The following is a 27,170-nucleotide window of genomic DNA, read 5'->3' as shown; positions in this document are numbered from 1 at the left end:
GGCCGAAAAAAGGAGCAGTTGAGGACGGGTGATGACGTCTGCGCGCCTCTCTAGGCTCACCTAGGCCGCCGCCGGGTGGACCAAGGCTGAAGCCACGGCCATTCCTATGGCCGAGGCAGCAGCGGAGTTCTGCAGTCCATGTGGTGTGCCGATCCACATGTGGTGATATTTACGATCCATTGCATCACTAGTACCGATCAAAAGAATTTTGATTGATCAAAATTTTCTTACGATTAATTAAGGAATTAATCTTTAATTTCCACAGCCCTAATATATATATATATATATATATATATATATATATATATATATATATATATACAGGGCTCAAAATTTCAAGTCCTCAGCTACTCGCCAGGCCTTAAGAGTTACTCGCCACTAGTTGCCCCGCCCCTAAACACCCTTATAAATTATCATATTTTATCCAGATCATATACGGGTATGCAATGATTGCAAATGCCCCCAAATACCCCCAGCTCTCTCACTAATGCTGTCCCAGCTCTCTCACTAATGCTGTCCCAGCTCTCTCACTAATGCTGCCCCAGCTCTCTCACTAATGCTGTCCCAGCTCTCTCACTAATGCTGCCCCAGCTCTCTCACTAATGCTGCCCCAGCTCTCTCACTAATGCTGTCCCAGCTCTCTCACTAATGCTGTCCCAGCTCTCTCACTAATGCTGTCCCAGCTCTCTCACTAATGCTGTCCCAGCTCTCTCACTAATGCTGCCCCAGCTCTCTCACTAGTACCCCCCATCTCTCTCACTAATACCCCCCAGCTCTCTCACTAATACCCCCCAGCTCTCTCACTAATACCCCCCAGCTCTCTCACTAATACCCCCCAGCTCTCTCACTAGTACCCCCCAGCTCTCTCACTAATACCCCCCAGCTCTCTCACTAATATCCCCCCAGCTCTCTCACTAATACCCCCCAGGTCTCTCACTAATACCCCCCACCTCTCTCACTAATGCCCCCCCCAGTGCTCTCACTAATACACCCAGCTCTCTCAATAATACCCACCTGTTCTCTCAATAATACCCCCCTAGGTCTCTCAATAATACACAACCAGGTCTCACGAATACCCCCCCCCCCCCAGCAGCTCTGTCACATCTTGCAAATATAGAATGCAGCGAGCACCATGCTGTTTGTTTTTTGTTTTCTCCAGCACAGTGCCACTGACAGAGCTACGACTGTCGTTACTGTAGCACAGACCCGAGGAGAAGTTTCACAGCACTTCACTCGGCTCCATGCTACAGTCCCGACAGGCAGAGAAAGAAGGCGCCTCGGACTGAAACAGCAATGCGGGCGGTTGAGGCGGCACGTCGGGACACCCACCAGCAAATGTGGGGCATATGCCCTGGGTGCCTGGCGCTCGCACAAAAAAAGCTGCAAATAAAAACATGACACAGGGGCTGCAGGATTTCTTACCAGGGGAGCCGCTGAGACCAGGGCAGAAAGCGGGGAGCAGGAGCGGAGGGCGGAGCTGTCCGGAAAAGCGTGCGATCCCTGTCTGCATTGAGGAGGGGTGAGAGCAGACATTGCTAGCAAGCCAGGATGGTTGGGGGTTATCCCCTCAGAATCCACCGAGCACCTCTTCTCCGCCCTCAGCAGCATCCTGGCTGCTTCTGCCTTCTTCACTCGCCCTACCTAAATATCCACTCGCCAAATGCTAGCAGGCGAGTGGAATTTTTGAGGGCTGTATATATATATATACACTGTATATGTGATCCAGTGCAGCAGGAGAGCACTGTAGCAATAAAGCTACGGGAATTGGTTAAAGCGGAGTTCCACCCAAAAATGGAACTTCCGCTTTTCGGAATCCCCTCCCCCTCCGTTGTCACATTTGGCACCTTTCAGGTGGGAGGAGGGAGCAGATACCTGTCTAATACAGGTATTTGCTCCCACTTCCGGGCAAAGGTCACCGCGGCGACCTTCGCCATGTCCGGCGCCTACTCTGTTCCCCTTCTGCTGTCTTCTGGGAGACACACAGATCCCAAATATTGTCCGCCTGAATGGATCTCAGACCTGCAGAATTTTACCCATTGTAGAGGCAAATCCAAATCTCATTCCTATTTGTAACACTAATGCCTCGTACACACGATCGGACATTCCGACAACAAAACCGTGGATCATTTTCTGACGGATATTGGCTCAAACATGTCTTGCATACACACGGTTGCACAAATGTTGTCAGAAACTGCGAAAGTCAAGAACGCGGTCACGTACAACGGCCCAATAAAAGGGAAGTTCCATACCAATTGCGCCACCATTTGGGCTCCTTCTGCTAATGTCGTGTTAGTAGAAGTTTGGTGAGAGACGATTCCTGCTTTTCAACCCGTTACAGCGCAACGAACATTACGAACACTAGTTTTACCAGACCGAGCGCTTCCGTCTCGTACTTGATTCAGAGCATGTGTGGAATTTTGTGCGTCGGAATTGTCTACACATGATCGGAATTTATGAGAACGGATTTTTTTTGTCGGAAAATTTGAGAACCAGCTCTCAAATTATTGTTGTCGGAAATTCCGACAGAAATTTCCGACAAAAGGCTCCCATCGAACATTTGTTTTCGTAAATTTCCGAGCATGTGTACGCGACATTAGTTTGTAGAACCTCATAAAATATGAAATAATATAATAATAATAATAATAATAATAATAATAATAATAATAATTAAATAATAATAATAATAATATTATGTGATTTCAGCCTCCGGTATCTCGATGTTCAGATCCTTGTTTACCTGGAAGTAGAAGAAAGTTTGGATCTTTCATTCACAAATGCTGCTATGAGTGCGTCTCATGTCCAGAAGGAGAGATCTCTAACATTTCCGGTAGAGTTTGTATTTGTTAGTAGGGATGAGCTTCGTGTTCGAGTCAAGCTCATGTTTGACTCGAACATCGTATGTTTGACCGTTGGTCGAATTGCGAACGTTATGGGCCGTTCGCACCAAATTTGAGTGGCGCGTCACATCCCATAATTCACTGCGGCATCGCAGTGCATTGCTGGCTAATGATTGACCAAGCATGCACTATGAGCGCTGTCTGTACAGAGAGCCGTAATTGGCCAAAGGCAGGGTGGCTTTGGCCAATTATGTCTCAGGGGATTTAGTACATGCCCCACACTATATAAGGCCGCCTGGAAGTCGGCCTTGTGTAGTGTGTTGCGGTGTTGGTGAACGACAGACAGAGAGAGAGAGAGAGAGTGTCATTTCAATTGAGTTAGGAAGGGCAGGCAAGCGAGTCAGTTAGCTGTTGTTACAGTGCGTAGACGATATATATGCATCCCATGGGGTTGTATATATATTTATACACTGTATTCAGTTTAGCTAGATCCGTTCCTGTATGCTATTCCTAATATACTGACAGGCAGTCAGGTGATTGTGCTAGCTGCAGTATTTTCACTTAGTGTACTATGTCCCTTGCACAGCTTACCTGAATACAATTGCTTGTGTTCTCATACAAATAACGGCAGGGACCTCCATTATTCAGTTTTAGTGTCCTTTGCACAGTGTGCACCTAAAGCTTACCCAAATACAATTGCTGGTGTTCTCATACTAATACCACAGGCAGGGATCTGAAAGTATTTTCACTTGTTGTACGGTGTCCTCTGCACAGTGGGCACCTAAAGCTACCTGACTACAATTGCCAGTGTTCTCATACTAATACCACAGGCAGGGATCTGAAAGTATTGTCAGTTAGTGTACTGTGTCTTTGCACAGTGTGCACCTAAAGCTACCTGACTACAATTGCTGGTATTCTTATACGAATACCACAGGCAGGGATCTGCAAGTATTTTCACTTGGTGTACTGTGTCCTCTGCACAGTTTGCACCTAAAGCTACCCGACTACAATTGCTGGTGGACCCAGTAGCTCAGTACAAACCTCCCTCTCCACTATGTATGACCCCGTCCCTCAGTACAGACCTCCCTCTCCACTAAGTATGACCCTGTCCCTCAGTACAGACCTCCCTCTCCACTAAGAACGACCCCTTCCCTCAGCACAGACCTCCCTCTCCATTAAGTACGACCCTGTCCCTCAGTAAAAACCTCCCTCTCCACTGAGTATGACCCCGTCCCTTAGTACAGACCTACCTCTCCACTAAGTACAACCCCGTCCCTCAGTACAGACCTCCCTCTCCACTAAGAACGACCCCTTCCCTCAGTACAGACCTCCCTGTCCACTAAGTACGACCCAGACCCTCAGTACAGACCTCCCTCTCCACTAAGTATGACCCCGAGCCCGACCCTCAGTACAGACCTCCCTCTCCACTAAGTACGACCCCGTCCCTCAGTACAGACCTCCCTCTCCACTAAGTATGACTCCGTCCCTCAGTGCAGACCTCCCTCTCCACTAAGTACGACCCCGTCCCTCAATACAGACCTCCCTCTCCACTAAGTACGACCCCGTCCCTCAGTACAGACCTCCCTCTCCACTAAGTACGACTCGGTCCCTCAGTACAGACCTCCCTCTCCACTAAGTATGACTCGGTCCCTCAGTACAGACCACCCACTCCACTAAGTACGACTCCGTCCCTCAGTACAGACTTCCCTCTCCACTAAGTATGACCCCGACCCTCATTACAGACCTCCCTCTCCACTAAGTACGACCCCGACCCTTAGTACAGACCTCCCTCTCCACTAAGTGCGACTCTGTCCCTCAGTACAGACCTCCCTCTCCACTAAGTATGACCCTGTTCCTCAGTACAGACCTCTCTCTCCACTAGGTACGACCCCGTCCCTCAGTACAGACCTCCCTCTCCACTAAGTATAACCCCGTCCCTCAGTACAGACCTCCCTCTCCACTAAGTATGACCCCGTCCCTCAGTATAGACCCTCCTCTCCACTAAGCATAGACTCCCTCAGTACAGACATTCTTGCCTCAGTGCTGACATCCCTCTCCACTAAGGATAGACCCCCTTGCGCAGTAAAGACCCTCCCCCCAGTACAGACCCCCCTGCCAGCCCATATCCTTAGTCCTCCCCCCAGACATAACTTCCTTCCAGTCCAATTCCCCCAGCATAGAACTAGTGGCTTAATGGCTAGTGCTTAATGATTAAGCACTAGCAAGAGTGCGAAACTAGTCGGCTGTCCTGGTTTATGGTTGTGGTGATTATGCATGTTCCTGCTTGAAAATAAAATACAACTTTTTTGAAAAGTTATTTCGGAGTGCGGCTGTCCATCTCCTTCCTCCTATTGCTACTGTGAAGCAGCCAGAGGTGGCACTCACATAACCATGCAGCACACACACACAAAAAAATTGTAAGGCAGTCGCTAAATAATCACCATGAATTTCCTCTGCAGTGCTCAGGCAGCTCACCTTATGACTCTCAGCTCCATTAATTGCTATAGAAGTCTCCCTTTCTGCTGCCCACACCTCAGCCCACTGCCTTAAAGTGGAGGTTCACCCTAAAAACATGTATATAACATTACATTCTGCATACTTCCAACATTTACAGTATGTTGTTTTTTTTTTTTTGCTGTACATACCGTATTATTGCTATTTTCCACCCGGCTTCCAGGTACACACTCACGCGGGAGTAGGCGTTCCTATGCAGAGGCGCAGTGTCATGTGGGACTTCGCCCAGATGATTGACGTCTTGAGAAAAACGTCCCCGCCAGCGGATAAGGCACGTCACGAGTTTACGAAAATAGCCTAACTGCGAGTCGGCTCTATACGGCGCCTGCGCAGTCAGCTCTACACGGCTCCTAGTCGGTGCGCAAGCGCCGTATAGCGCCGTATAGAGCCGACTCGCAGTTCGGCTATTTTTGGAAACTCGTGACACGCCTTATCCGCCGGGGGGAAGTTTTTCTCAAGACGTCAATCATCTGGACGAAGTCCCATATGACACTGCGCCTCTGCATAGGAACGCCGACTCCCGCAGGAGTGAGCACCCGGAAGCCGGGTGGAAAATAGCAATAATATGGTATGTACAGCAAAAAACAAAAAACAAACAGCATGCTGCAAATGTTGGAAGTATGCATAATGTAATGTTATATACATGTTTTTAGGGTGAACCTCCGCTTTAACTCCAGGCGTTGCTCTCAACTCAACCTGCCTTGTCACACTGTGTCACTGGACTCCAGCCGGGAGTCCTTTACTGCATTCCATGACTGTGCACCAACACAAAGCATCATGGGAATCGTAGTTATGATTAGACATGTGCACTGCTGAAAAATGTGTTTGTTTTTCATTCATTTTTTGGGGGGGGGTAAGTCGTTATGATCACAATTCGTAAAATTCGTAAATTCTAAAATTTGTAATCTCGAAAATTCGTAGATTTGTAAATTCATAAATTCGTTAATTTGAAAATGAGATGATTCGAAAATCGGAAAATACGAAAGAAAATCAAAAAATTCGAAAGAATTTCTAACTAACTAATAACCAACTATTCAATTATAGGTATTGTAATTTTCATTTCATATTTGTCTGTTAGTGAACATAACAAATACGAATTTATCGGAAGTTACAAATTATCCGAAATAACGAATGCCATATCTATACAAATGTAGCGGAACACATTAATAATACATAATAATAATAATAATAATAAAACGTTTTTATTATTGTTATTTATAATTATTAATTTGTTATGTTCCATTCGTTTAGATACGGCATTCGTTATTTTGGATAATTCGTAACTTCGGTATTTCAGTTTAATTTGTTTTTGTTTTTTGGGTAATTCACAATTCTTAAATTCGTAAATTCTAAAATTTGGAAATTTGTAATCTCGAAAATTCGTAGATTTGTAAATTTGTTAATTTGAAAATTAGATGATTAGAAAATTGGAAAATAAGAAAGAAAATTACAAAATTAGAAAGAATAACTAACTAACTAACTAACCAGGGCTCAAAATGTCAAGTCCTGAGCTACTAGCCAGGCCTTAAGAATTACTCGCCTCCAGTTGCCCCGCCCAACCACGCCCCTTGTAAATGATCATATTTTATTCAGATCATACATGTTATACAGGGTCGTATAATGTTAATTGGACCCTGGCCAAACATTTCTGTGCCCACTGTAGAAACACAACCGGAGAGGGTCAGAAAAACTGCAGACATACTACAGGAGAGGACCAGAGAGACTGCAGACATGATAAGGAGAGGGTCAGAGAGACTGCAGACATGGAAAGGAGAGGGTCAGAGAGACTGCAGACATGGCAAGGAGAGGGTCAGAGAGACTGCAGATATGGCAAGGAGAGGGTCAGAGAGACTGCAGACATGGCAAGGAGAGGGTCAGAGAGACTGCAGGCATGGCAAGGAGAGGGTCAGACAGACTGCAGGCATGACAGGGAGAGGGTCAGAGAGACTGCAGGCATGACAGGGAGAGGGCCAGAGAGACTGCAGGCATGACAGGAAGAGGGTCAGAAAAACTGCAGGCATGACATGGAGAGGGTCAGAGAGACTGCAGGCATGACAGGGAGAGAGTCAGAGAGACTGCAGGCATGACAGGGAGAGGGTTAGAGAGACTGCAGGCATGACAGGGAGATGGTCAGAGAGACTGCAGGCATGACAGGGAGAGGGTCAGAGAGACTGCAGGCATGACAGGGAGAGGGTCAGAGAGACTGCAGGCATGACAGAGAGAGGGTCAGAGAGACTGCATGCATGACAGAGAGAGGGTCAGAGAGACTGCAGGCATGACAGAAAGAGGGTCAGAGAGACTATAGGCATGACAGAGAGAGGGTCAGAGAGACTGCAGGCATGGTACAAGTACTGTGGATGGTGTGGTGATGAATGGCTTCCCCATCCCTCCACATTTCCGTAGAGGGGGAGATGTTGTCTGGATGCAATTTCGATGGACTAAAAACCACGCATGCTCGGAATCAAGTCGACGCATGTTTGGAAGCATTGAACTTAATTTTTCTTGGCTCGTCATAGTGTTGTACGTCACCACGTTCTTGACGGTCGGAATTTGGTGTGATCGTGTGTATGCAAGACAGCTTGAGTGGAATTTCGTCAGAACTCTGTTGGAAAAAATTTAGAAGTTTTTTTCCGAGGGGAAAAACGGGTCGGGTGTACAGGGCAATATAAATCCCATTGTTAGCTGTGAGACAACCCAAGACAACTCATTATCTCAGTAGTTCTGACCCCCGATGCTCATTGTGTTTGTATTTTTCCTTCTACAGACAGTGAAAACTGCATGAAATGTCCTGATGATGATTGGCCAAATGAGAAGAAGGATTGGTGTGTTCCAAGAGTGGTGGAATTTCTCTCCTACACTGATGATCCCATTGTTGGAGTATTTTCAGCTGTCTCCATCCTCTCTTGTCTTCTGACTGGTTTAATATTGGTGATATTTATACATTACCAGGACACCCCCATTGTTAAAGCCAATAACCGTGACCTGAGCTATCTTCTGCTGGTCTCCATCATGCTGAGCTTCCTCTGTGTCTTCTTGTTCCTCGGCCATCCAGTAGATGTGACCTGCATGCTCCGTGTCACCTCTTTTGGTGTCATCTTCTCAGTTGCCGTCTCTTCTCTACTTGCCAAAAGTATCATGGTGTGTATTGCTTTTAAAGCCACCAAACCTGGGAGTCCCTGGAGGAAATGGATGGGAGCCAAACTGTCCAATTTTATCATTTGTGTCTTCTCACTGGTCCAAGTCCTAATCTGTGTCACTTGGTTGTCTATTTCTCCCCCCTTCCAGGATCGGGACACTTACTCTTATCAGGGGAAGATCATCATTCAGTGTAATGAGGGTTCAGTGATCGGCTTCTACTCTGTCCTGGGATATATGGGGCTTCTGGCAGCTGTGAGCTTCATTATTGCTTTTTTAGCCCGGACATTACCAGACAGTTTTAATGAGGCCCAGTACATCACCTTCAGCATGCTGGTGTTCTGCAGTGTCTGGATTGCCATGATCCCGGCCTATCTGAGCACCAGAGGGAAATACATGGTGGCTGTGGAGGTTTTTGCTATAATGGCCTCAAGTTCTGGACTTCTTGGCTGTATATTTTTCCCAAAATGTTACATAATTCTGTTCAGACCCGACCTGAATACAAAACCATTTATCCACCACTAATATGTGTGGAGCAACACTGGGTTACCAGTAGTCATAGCATTATCTCTATTATTGTTAATTTCAGTATTTTTGCTAGTGTATTGAGAATATATATATATATATATATATATATATATATATATATATATATATATATATATATATATATATATATATATATATATATATATATATATATCTGAAGCCACTTATTATCAATCAACTGTGTTTACTCTTTTTAAATCATAATAACAGCAGAAACGACCCAAATGACCTTGATCAAAAGTTTACATACCCCAACTCTTAATACCGTGTATTGCCTCCTTTAACTAGGGCAACCACATTTCCAAACTGCTATTCAGGGACACACCCCCTCTCTCACCTTCCCCCCAAAAAAATGAGGGGGGCGGGGGAAATGTAGTCTCGGGGTTGATGGGGAATTTGGCAGCGGGTTATTTGTCAGGTGAATGTTCCACTTGCCACCAGATGCAGAGCCGCTTTCAACCCATAGCCTGCCACCAGATGCGGTGCTGCTGTCACTCCCTTTGCATGAGCCACATGCGTAGAAGGAAAGGAGTGGCGTCACTATCTGGAGAGTGAAGATCACACCAGTCCCTGCTGCTTGCCGCTGGGTGCCTGTCACGTACCTGGTACTGAGCCCCCCAATATCTATGCGAAAAAATAAAAGCCCATAACCCCAATCGCATTCTGCGATCCACCAATCAAAACCTCCTCCAGATACCCAAGGCCAGATACAAGTCCAAAGGAGATCGAAGATTTGCAGTCCAGGGACCTGGCCTGTGGAATGCACTACCAACCACCATCCGACTGGAGTCGGACCACTTGGCACTTCTTCAGGAGAAAGATTAAAACCCATCTCTTCTGAGGTCAAGGGGTTCCTTACCCATGAAATGGATACAGCGCCCAGAGACGATTCAGTTCGCATGTGTTGCGCTTTACAAGTCTCTCTTTCTCTCTCTCTCTCACTGAGCAGAGCCTGACGTGCAGGGAGCGGCTACTCTTGCTCCTCTGACTCCGGAACCCCTGGTAGAGTAGACAGGGAGCGCTGGAGTTCAGAGTATAGATAGAGATTCTGTGCAGGGACTGCGGTAGTTTCCTGTAGGCTCCAAGGAGATGCCGGTGATGCTGGAACAGCAGGACAGCAGACAACTGGAGCTTGGTGCAGGTAGCCGGAAACAATCAGCAGGAGGGAGGTGTACTGTAGTGCTGGTACAGGCAGGGTCAGGCGGGCCGGGTCAGACACAGGCGGGCGGATCAGGTACAGAGGAGAGGCAGCAGCAGAGTCATAGTTCAAGCCGGATCGGTAACAGGCGGGCAGCAAACAGTTAGAAGGAGGAGGCAGAAGCAGAGTCAGACAAGCTGGAGGTCACGGCAGGCGGAGATCAAAAGGGTCAGAGACAAGCCGGGTTCACAGGAACGGAAGTCAATCAGGTAGCAGGTGTCAGGTAGGTAAACAGGAATGCTGAAGACCGAGCAGCAAGAGGCTATGGGATGAGCCCCATTAGGTAGCCTGAACTGGCGCCAAAATGGCGTCAGCACGTGCCCGCGCGCCGTTGCCGCGATTGCGCGTGCGCGCCGATGTGCCGCGTACGCGCGCACCCGTGCACGCTAGTGCGCCATTGCCGCTATTGCGCTTCACTGCGCCATTAGCACCACCTAGTGGCCGACCACGTCTATGACAGTGCCAGAGAAGGAGGAGGTGCCGGGGTGAGTGGGGATAGCAGTGCTGCACTAGGCACAGGTCTCGCTCCTGGTCTCACCGTCTGAGAGTAAATCATTTTAAATTGTCACTGGTTGCAAGATGTCAGGCAGTGCTGGCCCTAGCAACCGGTTCCAGATATGTAGTTATTAGTTAGTAGGAGATGGCCGTGTCCTCTATTTCATTCCAGGACATTGTATTGTCCCGGAATGAAGGTGCCCGGGACCCAGGACAGACATGTCAATTACGGGACAGTTCCGGGCAGTCCGGGACACATGGGCACCCTACCTTTAAATTCAATGAAAGCTTGAAGTCTTTTGTGGTATTTGTGGATCTTTATCTTCTCAGGTGGTAAGGCTGCCCATTCTTGTCAAAAAGCCTCCAGTTCTTGGAAATTCTTGGGCTGTCTTCCATGAACAGCACGTTTGAGATCTCCCCAGAGGGGCTCAATGATATTGAGGTCAGGAGACTGAGATGGCCACTCCAGAACCTTCACTTTATTCTGCTGTAGCCAATGACAGGTGGACTTGGCCTTGTGTTTTGGATCATTGTCATGTTGGAATGTCCAAGTACCTCCCATGAGCAGCTTCCTGGCTGATGAATGAAATGTTCCTCCAGTATTTTTTGATAACATTCTGCATTCATCTTGCCATCAATTCTGACCAAATTTCCTGTGCCTTTGTAGCTCACACATCCCCTAAACATCAGTGATCCACCTCCGTGTTTCACAGTAGGGATGGTGGACCTTTCATCATAGGCCTTGTTGTCTCCTCTCCAAATGCAACGTTTATGGTTGTGGCCAAAAAGTCAAATTTTGGTCTCATCCCTCCAAATGACTTTGTGGCATAAGGTTTGGGTCTTGTCTCTGTGCTGTTTGGCGTATTGTAAGCGGATACTTTGTGGCATTTGCATAGTAATGACTTTCTTCTGGCGACTCGACCATGCAGCCCATCTTTCTTCAAGTGCCTCCTTATTGTGCATCTTGAAGTGATAAGCTGGCTTAATTTTAAAGGATATTTTCTTTATAGGACCTAATAAAAAATCGTTCTCCTTGTATACATTTCTTCGTAAATTGCTGCCACAAGGGAGGATTCGGCTTCCCCATACAATGCTGCAGAGGCAACACTCCTCCCCCACACCTCACCGCATCCTGATATGGAAACTTCCAAAGTTAAAAACAGGTTCCAGGTACTCATTGATCAATCATAGGTTTTATTCTGAAGAAGGCATTAAATATTAGAATTTTGTTAGCTTAACCACTTCAGCCCCGGACCATTTGGCTGGCCAAAGACCAGAGCACTTTTTGCGACGTGGCTCCCAAACAAAATGTATGTCCTTTTTTTCCCACAAATGGAGCTTTCTTTTGGTGGTATTTGATCACCTCTGCGGGTTTTTTTTGCGCTATAAACAAAAAAAGAACATACATTTTTAAAAAAAAAAACACAATATTTTTTACTTCTTGCTATAATAAATATCCAATTTAAAAAAAAATAAAAAAATGTATTCCTCATTTTAGGCCGATACGTATTCCTCTACAAAAAAAAAAAATCGCAATAAGCGTATAGTGATTGGTTTGCGCAAAAGTTATAGTGCCTACAAAATAGGGGACAGAATTCTGCTTTTTTTTTTACTTGTAATGGCGGCATTCTGCGTTTTTTTCATTGGGACTGCAACATTACGACGGACACATCGGACACTTTTGACACATTTTTGGGACCATTCACATAGCGATCAGTGCTATAAATATGCACTGATACTGGCAGGGAAGGGGTTAAAACTAGGGGACGAGGAAGGGGTTAAATGTGTTCCCTAGGAGTGATTCTTACTGTGGGGGGATAGGACTGACTGGGGGAGGTGACCGATCTGTGTCCCTATATACAAGGGACACAGCATCGGTTTCCTCTCCCTGAAAGGACGTGGATCTGTATGTTTACAAACACAGATCCACATCCTTGTCTGTGTAACGACCGATCGAGGGTACCTGGCGGACATCGTGGCTGCCAGGCACGCGCATCGGCACCTCAGTGATGCGTCGGGCACTCGTGGGCGCCGCTGCCAGCGCTCTCACGCCCCCCGGTGGCCGGAGGAGCTGAGGACGTCAATAGACATCCTCTCGGCATTGTAGAGCCACCTTGTGGCCGTCATTTTACAATGGCCGGGGCTCCAAGTGGTTAATCGGGTGTAAAGATCTGAGCACACAGGCAGGACACATAAGAAAATGTTCCCCAGCACTGCAATCCAAAGATCTTAACCACTTACATCTCATATAGGTTTATATTGGCGCCCCCAGGCCATCATTTGACGCCCTCGGATTTGTGGTGATATATCTGAATGATGGGTAAAGTAGTTATTCCTGCGCTATAGTGGAAACTATGGCCCGGATTCACAAAGCACTTACGCCGACGTATAACAAGATACGCCGACGTAAGTGCAAATGTGCGCCGTTGTATCTGTGCGCCGGACCCACAAACTAAGATGCGCCTAAAAACAGGCTTCATCCCACCGATGTAACTTGCCTACGCCGGCGTAGGGTGGGCGCACATTTAGGCTGGACGCATGGTGGCGCTCCGATTGATTAGCCCTTCAAATATGCAAATGAGTGAAATACGGCGATTCACGAACATACGTGCGCCCGACGCAGTGCACGTAAGTTGTATGTCCGGCTTAAAGTTATTCCCCATAAAGGAGGTGTAACCCAGCAGCAGACATGCAAAGGTCTGCACCAGGGAACACAAGCCGGTGTATTTTACATTGGACGTGTGTCTGGCTGGGCGTAGGTTACGTCCACACCGTACGCAGTGATCCAGCGTAGTTTAGGCAGTTGTTCCGACGTGGTTGTGAGCATGCGCAGGGGGATGCGTCCACGTCTCGGCCTGGTATGGATATTTGGGATGAACCCCATGTCGTTTTTTTTATTTGGCGGCGGGGTTTCCCTTAATATCCATACCAGACCTGAAGGGCCTGGTAATTGAATTTGGGGGGACACACACGCTTTTTTTTTTAATATGAATGAATTCTCTCTGAATTGCTGGGAGCCGACAATTTATTATAGCCGCGAGTGATTTTTTAAATGACTTTTTTCCTTCAGATTGTCATTTTGTGCAGAGACAGTTCTAAGTACGGAAAACATGCGCTATTTCACATGCTTACTTTACACCCCCCCCCAGGTACGAAACTAAAAGTAATATTTCACGTTTATTGTTGCACTTTAAAGCGGGAGTTCACCCAAAAATCAACTTTCTGCAGTTAGATCCAGCATACTGCTGACATCTGCAGTATGCTGGTCTTTTTTTTTTTGGTACTTATCGTTTTAGCAGTATTTCTTCTATGGCTCCGAGCGAGGAATCCTTCGGGGAATGGGCGTTCCCGAAGGCAAGCAAGTTGATTGACGGCCTTCGATAGCGCATCACGGCTTCCGAAAATAGCCAAGGTGACGCTTGGCTGTTTACGGCGCCTGCGCCTGCCGTGTAGAGCTGACTGCGCAGGCGCCGTAAATTGCTGAGTGTCACTCGTGTTTATTTTCGGAAGCCGTGGCGTGCTATCAAAGGCTGTCAATCAACTTGCTTGTCTTCGGGAACGCCTATACCAGGAAGTAATCCCCGCTCGGAGCCATAGAAGAAATACTGCTAAAACGATAAGTACCAAAAAAAAAGACCAGCATACTGCAGATGTCAGCAGTATGCTGGATCTAACTGCAGAAAGTTGATTTTTGGGTGAACTCCCGCTTTAAGCATTATTAAATTCACTGCTCCCGAAAAAACGTCTGTTTTAAAAAATAAAAAAAGCATTGATACATGTCCCCTGGGGCAGGACCCGGGTCCCCAAACACTTTTTAGGACAAAAACTTGCATATTAACCTTTAAAATGAACACTTTTGATTTCTCCCATAGACTTCTATAGGGAGTTTGGCGGCGGCTTTACATATTAATTACATTGCGCTGGCTGCTGCGCCGGTTCATGCGCTAAGGATTCATCCGGCGTGCCAATTAAGCCATGAACCGGCGCAGCGCATTGTTTTTAGTAAATCAGCCCCTTAGTGTTTTGGAAGCGCATATAGATAGATCCTAGATGGGTCTAATAGTCCTGGGTGGCTATTAAGGGAAATTAAAATTTAAAGAAAATTTGGAATTAATTACAAAACGAAAAACAAAATAAAATGTAATGAATTTCAATGAAATTTGTTACTATTTGTTACAATTTTATTTAGAGATTCAGATACAACCGAATCTCTGAATAACCAAGAATTGGAGAATTGGAGGAGACAGATTCTGAACTGGTGCTAGTAATCGGCACGCGCTCCTTGTTGTAGGACATGTGGCTCCTAGCCCCAGACAGGCAGGGTCCGCCCAGCGTCTCTCCAGCCTTTCTCTAAAGCAGGGGTGTCAAACTCAATTTCATTGTGGGCCGCATCAGCATTATGATTGCCCTCAAAAGGGCCGGTTGTATCTGTAAGATTAGATGTCCAGCGCATCCCCTCCCCTTACATTAGATGTCAAGAGCCACCCCACCATCAGAAGTTGAGTCCCCCACTCTCCCTTACATCACAGTGCACCCCCCTTTCCTTATGCTGCTACTGCAAAAAAGCTGGATGCATTGCTTAAAAGCAGAAAGTGAGGGTCTGGAGGAGGACCAGAGTAGGCTGGAGGTCTAAGGGCCACATGAAATGGCCTGGAGGGCCGGATTCGGCCCGCGGGCCTTGTGTTTGACACCTATGCTCTAAAGTATCAGCTCCCGTGTATCCCGTGTTTCCAGCCTTCAGCCTACAGCTATGGTCCCTGGCTTCAACAGCTATTCTTCCCCTAGCCCCCCAGGCTTTCCATCTGTTTCTGTTACCTCCAAAGTGGTTGTAGAATCCTGACTGGACGTCATATGACGTCCTCAGGATTCTGAGCCGCTGCGCGCCCCCGGGGGCACGCATCGCGGCGATCGTTGTTGCGGGGTGTCAGTCTGACACCCCGCAACACCGATCTCGGTAAAGAGTCTCTCACGGAGACTCTTTACCACGTGATCAGCCGTGTCCAACCACGGCTGATCACGATGTAAACAGGAAGAGCCGTTGATGGCTCTTCCTCACTCGCGTCTGACAGACGCGAGTAGAGGAGAGCCGATCGGCGGCTCTCCTGACAGGGGGGGGGTCGTGCTGATTGTTTATCAGCGCAGCACCCCCTCGGATCGCCACATGGACCACCAGGGGAGCCCACCCTGGACCACCAGGGAAGGGCCGGAAGAAAAAAAAACGGGGCAAAAAAAAAAAAAATAAGTCTGGAAAAAAAATAAAGATGCCAATCAGTGCGCACAAATGGGCACTGACTGGCAACAAAAGGAAAACAGTTCCACCCCACAGTGTCCATCAGTGCCGCCCCACAGTGTCCATCAGTGCCGCCCCACAGTGTCCATCAGTGCCGCCCCACAGTGTCCATCAGTGCCACCCCACAGTGCCCATCTGTGCCATCCCACAGTGTCCATCTGTGCCACCCCATCAGTGCCGCATACCAGCGCCGCCAATCAGTGCCACCTCATCTGTGCCCGTCAGTACTACCTCATCGATGTCCATCAGTGCCATCTCATCTGTGCCCATCAGTGCCGCCATATCAGTGCCCGTAATTGAAAGAGAAAACTTACTTATTTACAAAAAAAATTACAGAAAAAAATAAAAACGTAATTTTTTTTCAAAATTTCCAGTCTTTTTTTAGTTGTTGCGCTAAAAAAAAAAATCGCAGAGGTGATCAAATACCACCAAAAGAAAGATCTATTTGTGGGGAAAAAAGGACGCCAATTTTGTTTGGGTACAGTGTAGCACGACCGCGCAATTGCCATTCAAAGTGCGACAGTGCTGAAAGCTGAAAATTGGCTTGGGTGGGAAGGTGTATACGTGCCCTGTATGGAAGTGGTTAAGTTGCAATACTCTGCAAAAAACATTTGGGTTCTAAGGCCATCCGCCCCAACATTACCAGTCATCATCAAACAAGTGCTAAGGAAAGAGCAACTGTTAAGAACGGATCGACGATCGACAGTCAAAGATTGCACGTCTACATGTCAGCTAAAACATATATCATGCGCCTTGATCAACACTAGATCGGCATAAAAGCACCGACAGGAAATCCACGATTTCCTTCTTCAACACAACATTGACTGCCTCTTCATCACATAAAGCTGGCTAACATTCTTGGAGAATTGGTGCCAGAGAATTATCACATTCTCACCGAAAACAGAGTGGGGCAAAGAGGAGGAGGCCTGGCAGTGATCTACAAGGCCCACCTCGCAGTCACTAAACCAGACCTTCAGACCTCACTTCCATTCATGGAAACCCTCAATCTGCAATTCCAAACAAATCCCCAGGACACCGTTCACATACTACTCTGCTATAGACCACCAGGTCCAAAAACGCGCCTCCTCCCGTTATTGACAGAATTCATTTCCACCTATACTTTAAACATCAAACATTTCCTGTTACTTGGGGATTTCAACGTCTGGAACAACTCCCCACAGGACCCCGTCACCGACGCCTCCATTGACCACTTGGAAGGATTAGGTCTGCAGCAACTGGTATGTGGACCCACACATTTCAGGCCACACGCTCGATCTGATCTTCAGACAAGATTTAGAAATCAACATATTGGAAAATCAGCCCCTACCCTGGACAGATCACAATGCAAAAAAATTCAAAGTCACTACAAACGCCCCCTTAAAAAAAAAAACAATAAACCCGTTGACAACACACTGGACAAGATCCAAGAAGAAGCTCCATTCGGAACTCTTCAAAACTACATTGCACAACAAAATAAAAACACTAAAACAACATCAAACAGCGGCAAAAACGCTCAACTCCATCAATAAGGCCCTACTACAGACAGCAGACATAGTAGCGCCGAAGCGCCGAAACGCATCCAGAAAAACAACTCCAGCTGGTTTAACAACCAGCTGACGCTGTTGAAGCAGGAGTGCAGAAGAGCGGAAACAGCCTGGAGAAGAAGCTCTACAGAGGAAAACCACTATATTTACAAGGGAATAACTAAGAAATATTACAAAGAAATCTTCAAAGCCAAAAAAGCTAATTTCTCTAATATCATTACTAAAGCCCTAAACCGCCCCCGCAAACTCTTTAATTTAGTCAGCACAGTGGTGTAGTGGGTAGCACATTCGCCAAGCAGCAAAAGGGTCGCTGGTTCGAATCCCGACCACAACATCATCTGCTTGGAGTTTGCATGTTCTCCCTGTGCCTGCGTGGGTTTCCTCCCACACTCCAAAGACATGCTGGTAGGTAAATTGGATCCTGTCCAAAAATTGGCCCAGTATATCTGTGTGTCCGAAGCGTGTCGAGATCATACGGGTAAAATGACCGCACCAGCCAAGCAGACACTGGCTGAAAAAAGCGCCCAGAGGCGATTCAGTTCGCATGTGTAGCGCTATACAAGTCATTCATTCATTTAATTTAGTCGCTCAGTCCATGAACCCAGCCTGCCTAGAGGCTCCGAATTCTGATTCATAAGAGTTTTCCAACGAATTATCGGATTATTAACAAAATTAAAAAAAATCTGTGAAATTATTCAGCAAAATAGAACCGCCACCGACTCCCCTAATATCCACACAAATATCCCACAAACAACTAAATTCACTCTAAAGCCCATCTCCATCGACACCACCAACAATATCATCAGTACTCTGCGAGACAGCACAGCGCCTAATGATATCATCCCCACTAAACTCTTGAAAGAATGTGCCGATATTGTTGCACCGACTATCACGCACCTCATAAACCAATCTTTCGAGGAAGGCACAGTGCCGACCCGGCTAAAACAAGGCATAATCAAACCAATTCTAAAAAAAAACACCCTCGACCCCAAAGACCCAAACCATCGTCGACCCATAACAGGCCTAAACATCTTCTCCAAGATAATGGAGAAAGCAGTTGTACAACAGCTACAACATCACCCACAAATTACTCGATCTGTTTGACGCTCTGGAGGCAGCAGACGAAGGAGAATCTTGTCTTCCGGTACTGCTGGATCTAAGCACAGCTTTTGATACTGTTGACCACAAATTATTGCTGACTCGGCTAGCTGAAGTAGCTAGAGTCGCAGACTCGGATTTACCCTGGTTCTCCTTCTTCTTGGAAAACCGATCACAGATAGTGAAACTAGGTCCCTTCACTTCTGAAAAATGTACGGTAAAAGTCCCTCAAGGATCCCCCTTGTCGCCCGTACTATTCAATATCTACCTTTGTCCTCTTTTTGAAATCATCAATAACCAAAAGTTACTCTACCACTCCTACGCAGATGACACCCAAATTTATTTCCGCATCAGTAACAAAAGGGGCCATTATCTTGGACTAGAGAAATGCTTTACTTTAATAGAACATTGGATGACAGAGAGTTATCTTAAACTCAATGGCTCCAAAACAGAACTTCTTCTGTTTCACGCCAACCGGAAACGATCTCCTACAACAATGTGGACACCCCCACCCATTCTGGGACAACCCATCGTCTCAAGCACCAAAGTAAAAAGTCTCGGAGTCACTTTTGACTCAAATATGACAATGGATGCACAAATAAGTTCGGTAGTCAGTGGATCTCACCATCTGCTGTGCCTTCTACGTAGACTCGTCCCCTTTATCCCCAAAGAAGACACGGCAGTTGTGGTGGGAACGATAATCAACTCCAGACTCGACTATGCGAACGTTCTTTACCTCGGACTCCCAAACTACCAAATCGCTCGTCTACAAGTCGTTCAAAATACGGTGGCATGACTTGTGACTGGGAAAAAACATGGGAATCAATCTCCCCCTCCCTAAGATTCCTCCACTGGTTACCTGTAAAATACAGAATTACCTTCAAAGGCATTTTGTCTGACACATAAGTGTGTTCAAGGAAGTGCCCCCCAATATCTATGCAAAACATTTAAAAGCCACAACCCCCATCGCGTTCTTCGCTCCGCCGATCAAAAACGACTCCAGATACCTAAGGCCAGATACAAGTCCAAAGGAGAACAAAGATTTGCAGTCCAAGGACCCAGACTGTGGAATGACCTACCAACCAGTATCCGCACGGAAGTGGATCACCAGGCCTTCAGAAAAACACTTAAAACCCATCTATTCTGAAGGCCAATTATACGTAGGAGGTGATTCAGTTTGCATGTGTTGCGCTATACAAGTTTCTCACTCACTCACTCATTTGTCCAAATTTGTATTTACACCAAAGCGAATCACACATGTCTAATGAGCACGGCTGGGTTTCCTCCAGACATAACATTTAGAATTGAGGCCAAACATTTCCATTTTGATTTCATCAGATGAGAGAATCTCGGTCCTCACAGTCTGAGATTTCTTCAGGGGATTGCTTTGTGATCTCCAAGAGAACCTTTATGTGCTATTCATTTAGTTATGAATCAAAATTCAGACAAAATTTTCATTAATTGGAGATTCGGAAGTATTCAAATCGTACACAATCGTAACAAATGTCAACTAATCTGAAATAAATTATAACAACATTAATTGTCACTGGTCCCCAAAAAGTGTCAATTAGTGTCAGGTTTTTCAACCGCAATGTTGCAGTCCCGCTAAAAATCGTTGATCTCTGCCATTACTAGTGAAAATAAATAAATAAATAAATAATTGCATAAATCTATCCCATAGTTTGTAGACGATATAACTTGCGCAAACCAATCAATATGCGCTTATTGGGATTTTTTACCAAAAATGTGTAACGGAAAACATATTGGCCTAAATTTATGAAGATTTTTTTTTATTTTTATTTTATTGGATGTGTTTTATAGCAGTATTCATTTTTTTCTAAATTATTATTTTTTTGTCTGTAGTGCAAAAAATAACAACGAGAGAGGTGATCAAATACCACCAAAAGAAAGTTCTATTTGTGGGGGAAAAAAAGGAAAACAATTGTATTTGGATACAGCATCGCACACCCGCGCAATTGTCAGTTAAAGTAACACAGTGCAGTATCTCAAAAAATGGGATGGTCAGGAGGAAGGGGGGGGGGGGGGGGCTTCCGGAGCTGAAGTGGTTAATGGCCAAATATGTGTAGTCACCTGACCTTCGCACCTATATGGGCTGATTGGGCATTCCATTTCAAAATGGTGGTCATTAATATGGAGTGCCCCCCCCCCACCTCTGTGGCTATAACTGTCTCCACTTCTCTGGGAAGACTGTTCACATGCTTTTGGAATGTATCTGTGGAGATTTTTGCCCATTCAACCAGGTACTGATGTTGGATGAGAAGACCTGACTCACAATCTGGCTGAGGTCAGGACTATGTTCATGACATTTGAGTTCCTCCACACCAACCTTATCAATCCATGTCTTTTTGGAGCTGGATTGATTGGTTTCCAGGGGGACAGTCATGCTGGAACAGAAAAGGTTGAAAGAAAACAATCGCCTACATATACTGTAGAGCAGGAATGTCAAACTCAATTTCATTGTGGGCTGCATCAGCATTATGGTTGCCTTTAGAGGTCCAGGAGTGCACTATGTACAGAGTGTAGAATTCAGGAGTGCACTATGTACAGAGTGTAGAATTCAGGAGTGCACTATGTACAGAGTGTAGAATTCAGGAGTACACAACTCGGGCTGGTTTAACGACACTCTCACTCTACTGAAATAGGATCCCAGAAGAGCTGAAGGAGCCTGGAGGAGGAACCCATCAATAGAAAACCACACAAAGTACAAAACCCTCACCAAGTATTACCACAAAGCGATCTTTAAAGCCAAAAAAGAACACTTCGCAAACACCATCTCAAAAGCCCTAAACCGTCCACGGAACTTTTTAAACTAGTCGCTAAGACTATGAACCCCTCCTGCTTGGAGCCCCCTGCAAGTGAGACACAAGAATTCTGTAATGAATTATCTGACTTTTTCATCGACAAAATAGAAAAGATTCGGCTAACAGTGAAACAGAAAAAAAACATTAACCCCACTCAGATACAGCAAGAAGAAGCAATCAACATAAATAGCCCACGATCAACGATTTTCGAACTGGTCCCAATTACCATCGACACCACAAAAAACATCATCGGAAGCCTCCGAGACAACACATCACCAAATGACATCATCCCTACAAAACTCTTGAAAGAATGCACGGACATCTTGGCACCCATCATAACGCACATCATAAACCAATCGTTCAGGGAAGGGATGGTTCCGAGCACCCTCAAGCAAGGCATAATAAAACCCCTCCTAAAGAAACCCAACCTCGACCCTAAAGACCCAAACCATCGCAGACCGGTAACAAGCCTGAACACCATCTACAAGATCATGGAGAAAGCAGTAGTACAACAGCTTCAGCCCCATCTTGACGACCACAAACTCCTAGATGCCATACAATCAGGTTTTCGCCCAGGCCACGGCACAGAAACGGCTCTCCTCAAGATATGGGACGGCGCTCTCGAAGCAGCAGATGATGGAGAATCCTGTCTCCTAGTGCTGCTGGACCTTATTGCAGCCTTCGCCACGGTAGACCACAACATATTGCTCACGCGACTCAAGGAAGTAGCAGGAGTCTCTGATGCGGCCCTACTGTGGTTCGCATCTTTCCTAGAAAATCGCACTCAGACCGTGAAACTTGGAGATTTCACATCAGAAACACGGACCATCACATGCGGAGTCCCTCAAGGATCACCCCACTCACCCGTACTCTTCAACATCTACATCCGCCCGCTCCTCAAAATCATCAGCAAACAGGACCTGTGCTACCACTCCTATGCGGACGACACGCAGCTGTACCTTCGAATCACCAACAAAAAATACCAATTTCATGAACTAGGAAAATGCCTTACACTGATCGACAATTGGATGACGGAAAGCTCCCTCAAACTCAACGGATCCAAAACAGAGCTACTCACCCTTCACGCAAATAGGAAATCCATCTCCAGGACCACATGGACACCACCCACCATCCTCGGACAAACCATCGCGCCAAGCAATAAAGTCAAAAGTCTCGGAGTCATCTTTGATGCAGACATGACGATGGATGCACAAAGAGGATCAGTCGTCAGCGGTTCTCATCATCTGCTCCGCATGCTACGTAGACTCATCCCCTTCATCCCGGAAGAGGACACAGCAGTGGTGGTTGGAACAATCATCAACACACGACTCGACTACGCAAATTCACTCTATTTAGGACTACCGAAATACCAGATTTCACGTCTACAAGTCGTCCAGAACACGGCAGCCAGACTGGTAACTGGTAAAAAGCCGTGGGAACCAATCTCCCCAGCCTTGAGATCCCTCCACTGGCTGCCCGTACAGGACCGGGTGACATTCAAGACTCTCTGCCTCACCCACAAATGTACACAGGGTAAAGCTCCTCAATACTTAAGCGAGAAAATAAAACCCTACGTCACCAAGCGCGTGCTCCGATCAACGAACCAAAACCTTCTCCAAATCCCCAAATCTCGCTACAAATCTAAGGGAGACCGTAGATTCTCGGTCCAAGGACCACGGCTCTGGAATGCTCTACCCACGACCATCCGCTTGGAAGAAAACCATTGGATTTTTATGAAAAAACTGAAGACCCACCTCTTCTGAAAGACCTATACAACTCTGGACGCCAGCGCCTTGAGGCGATTAAGTTCGCATTTGTTGCGCTATATAAGTTTCTCACTCACTCACTCACTCACTATGTACAGAGCGCAGGGTTCTCTCTCAGATTCTGGAGATCTGTCCCCGCTGGGCCCCACTGTGAGTGTGTACAGGGATCTGTTATTTCCAGGAACCACTGAGAGCAAAGATGTCCCTTGTAAACATAGAAGGCTTCTGTGTTTACAAGTGACAGTGTGGAGCGGAGGGTGAGAACTAGAATGGAGTTCCACATTCCGGCTACAAAACTGGGTTGGAGGATCACATGTCAGGGCCTGGCGAGCTGTATTCAGCCCGTGGACCTTGTGTTTGATATCTGTGCTGTAGAGGGATGAATGATAATAGAAGGAAGACTGAAGCTGTTTCTGGTACTGCTGGTACTGGATTCCACTTGTACTGGCTGGTGATCTGGAATCTTTCTTTTCTATCACTCTCCAATCAGTGTGTGAGGGCAAAGTGGGGGCAAGCTGATATCTTCAGGTGTTGATTACATTGTGTGAGGCTTTGATTGGTCACTGTATTTTATTTGTGATCAGCACCGTCCAATGGAAATGCAGTGACAGTACTTTGCTTGTGCATGCTGGGGGGCGTGTAAGAGCAAGAAAAAAATGAAGCTCTAAAATATCATCCAATCCTGTGACACCCACCTTCCATCCACTTATGTACAATAGGCAGACAGAAGGCAGTCAATGTCCCCAAAAATCATAATTCTGATGATGATGTCATTCATAATGATGATGATGGAAACAATATGACTGAATTTGTTTAATCTGATCTACAGCATTATACATTGAATCAATGTGTTACATTTCCATCATTCTCTTCCCCAGCATTGTCCCTCTTGTGTTCAGTTCAGGTTTGAAAAGTAAAATGTAGAGTTTTGGAGAAAACATACACAATAATATTCCAGCACTGGAGGTCAGTATGGCGAATATCTCCACAGCCACCATGTATTTCCCTCTGGTGCTCAGATAGGCCGGGATCATGGCAATCCAGACACTGCAGAACACCAGCATGCTGAAGGTGATGTACTTGGCCTCATTAAAACTGTCCGGTAATGTCCTCACCATGAAAGCCAGAAGAAAACTCACAGCTGCCAGAAACCCCATATAACCCAACATAGAGTAGAAGCCGATAACTGACCCTTCATTACACTGAATGATGATCTTCCCAGGATAGGAGTCCATGTCATACTCCTGAAATGGTGGAGAGATGGACAACCAGAGAATGCAATTCATAACCTGAATGGATGAGCAGAATAACATGACTGTATTGGGAAGTTTGACTCCCACCCATTTTCTACAAGAGCTTCCAGGTCTGGTGGCTTTAAAAGCAATGAAGACCATGATGGTTTTGGCGAGGATAGAAGATGCTGAGATGGTGAAGGGAACTCCAAAAGTGACTTGTTGCAGCATACAGGTAATATCCACAGGACGGCCAAGGAACAGGAATACAGAAAGGAAGCTCAGTATGAGGGAGAGGAGCAGAATGAAGCTGAGGTTCCGGTTATTGGCTCTGACTATGGGAGTGCTCCGAAACCAAACAAATAGTCCAAGTATAAGGAGAGATGTTGTAGCAAATATGACTGAAGTTATAGAAAAAAATAAAACTAGAATGTCCTCCTCGTATGATAAATACTCATTGACCTTGTCACTACAAATAGTTTTAGCTTTGTTAGGCCATTCATTTTCAGGACACTTCTTGCAGAGTTCACTGTCTGTAGAGTAAAAAGAAGTGAAAATAACATTAGGCACGGTAGCTATTTCACAGTATTAAAAAAAAATCTGTATTTTTCCTTAACCTCTTGACCTCCAAAAGATTTACCCCCCTTCATGACCAGACCATTTTTTGATTACCTCTGCGTTTTGTGTGCTATAAACAAGAAAAGACCAACAATCTTGAAAATATAAAATAATAATGAAGTTTCTGCTATAAAACACATTCAATAAAAAAAAAAAAATGCATTCCTTCATAAATTGTATTCTGCTTCATATCTTTGGTAAAAAAAAAAAATATATATATATATATCCCAATAAGTGTATATTGATTGGTTTATGTAAACTGTGGTATATATTTATGACATTTTTTTATACTAGTAATGGCGGGACTGTGATTGTGGTGGACAATCTGACACTATCTGACACTTTCGACACTTTGCGAGAACCAGTGACACTAAGGCCGGGTACACACGGACAAACATGTATGGTGAAAGCGGTCCGTCGGACCGTTTTCACCATACATGTCTGCCAGAGGGCTTCTGTACGATGGTTGTACACACCATCGTACAGAAGTCCGCGCGTAAACAATACGCGGGGCGTGTCCGCGGTGTCGCCGCGTCGATGACGCGGTGTCGCCGCGACAATGACGCGGCGACGTGGGCGGCCCGCCTTTAAAATGCTTCCACGCATGCGTCGAAGTCATTCGACGCATGCGAGGGACGGCGGGCGCCTGGACATGTACGGTAGGTCTGTACTGACGACCGTACATGTCCGAGCGGGCTGAATTCCAGCGGGCTGTTTTAAAACAAGTCCAGGAATATTTGTCTGCTGGGAAAAGGCCCGGCGGGCAAATGTTTGCTGGAATTCGGCCCGCTCGCACCCACACACGACCAAACATGTCTGCTGAAACTGGCCTGCGGGCCAGTTTCAGCAGACATGTTTGGTCGTGAGTATGGGGCCTAATACAGTAATCTGTACTAAAAATATGCACTGTCACTGTAATAATGACACTGGCTGGGAAGGGGTTATAAATCAGGGGAGATAAAAGGGTTATCTGTGTGCCTAGCCAGTGTTTTTGTGTACTGTGTGTGTTGTTTTTACTAAGGTCAGAGGTAGAAGAAAAGTGCAGAAAGGCCTCATCAGTAATCATTAATTTCATACAATTTAGGGAGATGTTCGGCCTGCAAAGTGTAAAGTGTGTACAGAATTACTTTAAAGGACTTTAAATGTTTTCCTTTTCTAATTGAATATCAGAATTTATACTTATAGAAACATAAAACTTACCAGATTGGTTTGATATTTCTCCTTCTGAACACGGAGCACAATTATAACAACATGGGTGATATCCTTCTCTTACAGATTTTCTGAACCCCGGAAGACATTCCTCGGAGCATTGACCTCTTGGGACCTGAGATAATATAGAGCTATATGATCTATTCAAGAGTAAAAGTACAGATATAATAGTGTAGGTAAGCCGAGCTTCTGATGTTTACAATGATGCAGCATGTACAGTATACCTTGGTGGAAACACATGGAACATTCCAGAAGGTGGCCCTTCATTAGTCTGGATACCACAGAATATATTCTGATCCAGAAGACAGAAATATACATCTAGGAGTACTAGCAGAATCCTTTCATTAGAAAGGTTACAGCAACAAAACTATCAGTACAAACATAAACACTCAAAAATGTGTATATGTGCTAAACATATAGGACCAGATCCACGTACATCGGCGCATATATAGGCCGGCTTAGCGCATCTCATTTCCGCTACGCCGGCTCAACTCAGAGAGGCAAGTACCGTATCCTCAGAGCATTTCCGGCCAACTTTGCGCCGGCGCGACGTAAATTCATTGGCGTAAGCCGCCGTAATTCAAAGTAGGAAGGAAGTGGGCGTGTTCCATTTAAATGAACCATGACCCCATGCAAATGAAGGGCTGAACGAACGGCGCATGCGCCATGACACTGACTATGTCCCGCTCCTCTCTGCGCATACTCAGAACTTGGCCTGGCGTAATCCCTGAGATACGCCCAGGGCATAAATACGCCCAGACATGCGCCCATCGAGCACAAAAGTACATCCGCTTGTTTCCCTCCCTGAAGCAAGGTACTTTTTGCTGGTTGGTTTGGTGCTGGTTTTTTTCAGCCATGTCTGC

At 46.0% G+C, this 27,170-nt stretch overlaps 1 protein-coding gene across 1 annotated transcript in view; it reads left to right on the top strand.

Annotated features, from left to right (window-relative positions):
* Positions 1-9,011, top strand: part of LOC120925118 (taste receptor type 1 member 3-like) — a 45,156-nt gene extending 36,145 nt beyond the window's left edge. The window contains exons 6-7 of the mRNA XM_040335992.1: positions 2,726-2,827; positions 8,116-9,011. Of these exons, the coding sequence (XP_040191926.1) occupies positions 2,726-2,827; positions 8,116-9,011 (998 nt within the window). The remainder of the gene's footprint in view (positions 1-2,725; positions 2,828-8,115) is intronic.
* The last annotated feature ends 18,159 nt before the right edge of the window (positions 9,012-27,170 follow it).

The sequence above is a fragment of the Rana temporaria genome, chromosome 1 (assembly GCF_905171775.1).
Source record: "Rana temporaria chromosome 1, aRanTem1.1, whole genome shotgun sequence".
Classification (NCBI taxonomy): domain Eukaryota; kingdom Metazoa; phylum Chordata; class Amphibia; order Anura; family Ranidae; genus Rana; species Rana temporaria.
The sequence above is the reverse complement of the archived record's forward strand: the minus strand, read 5'-3'. Positions and strand labels throughout refer to the sequence as shown.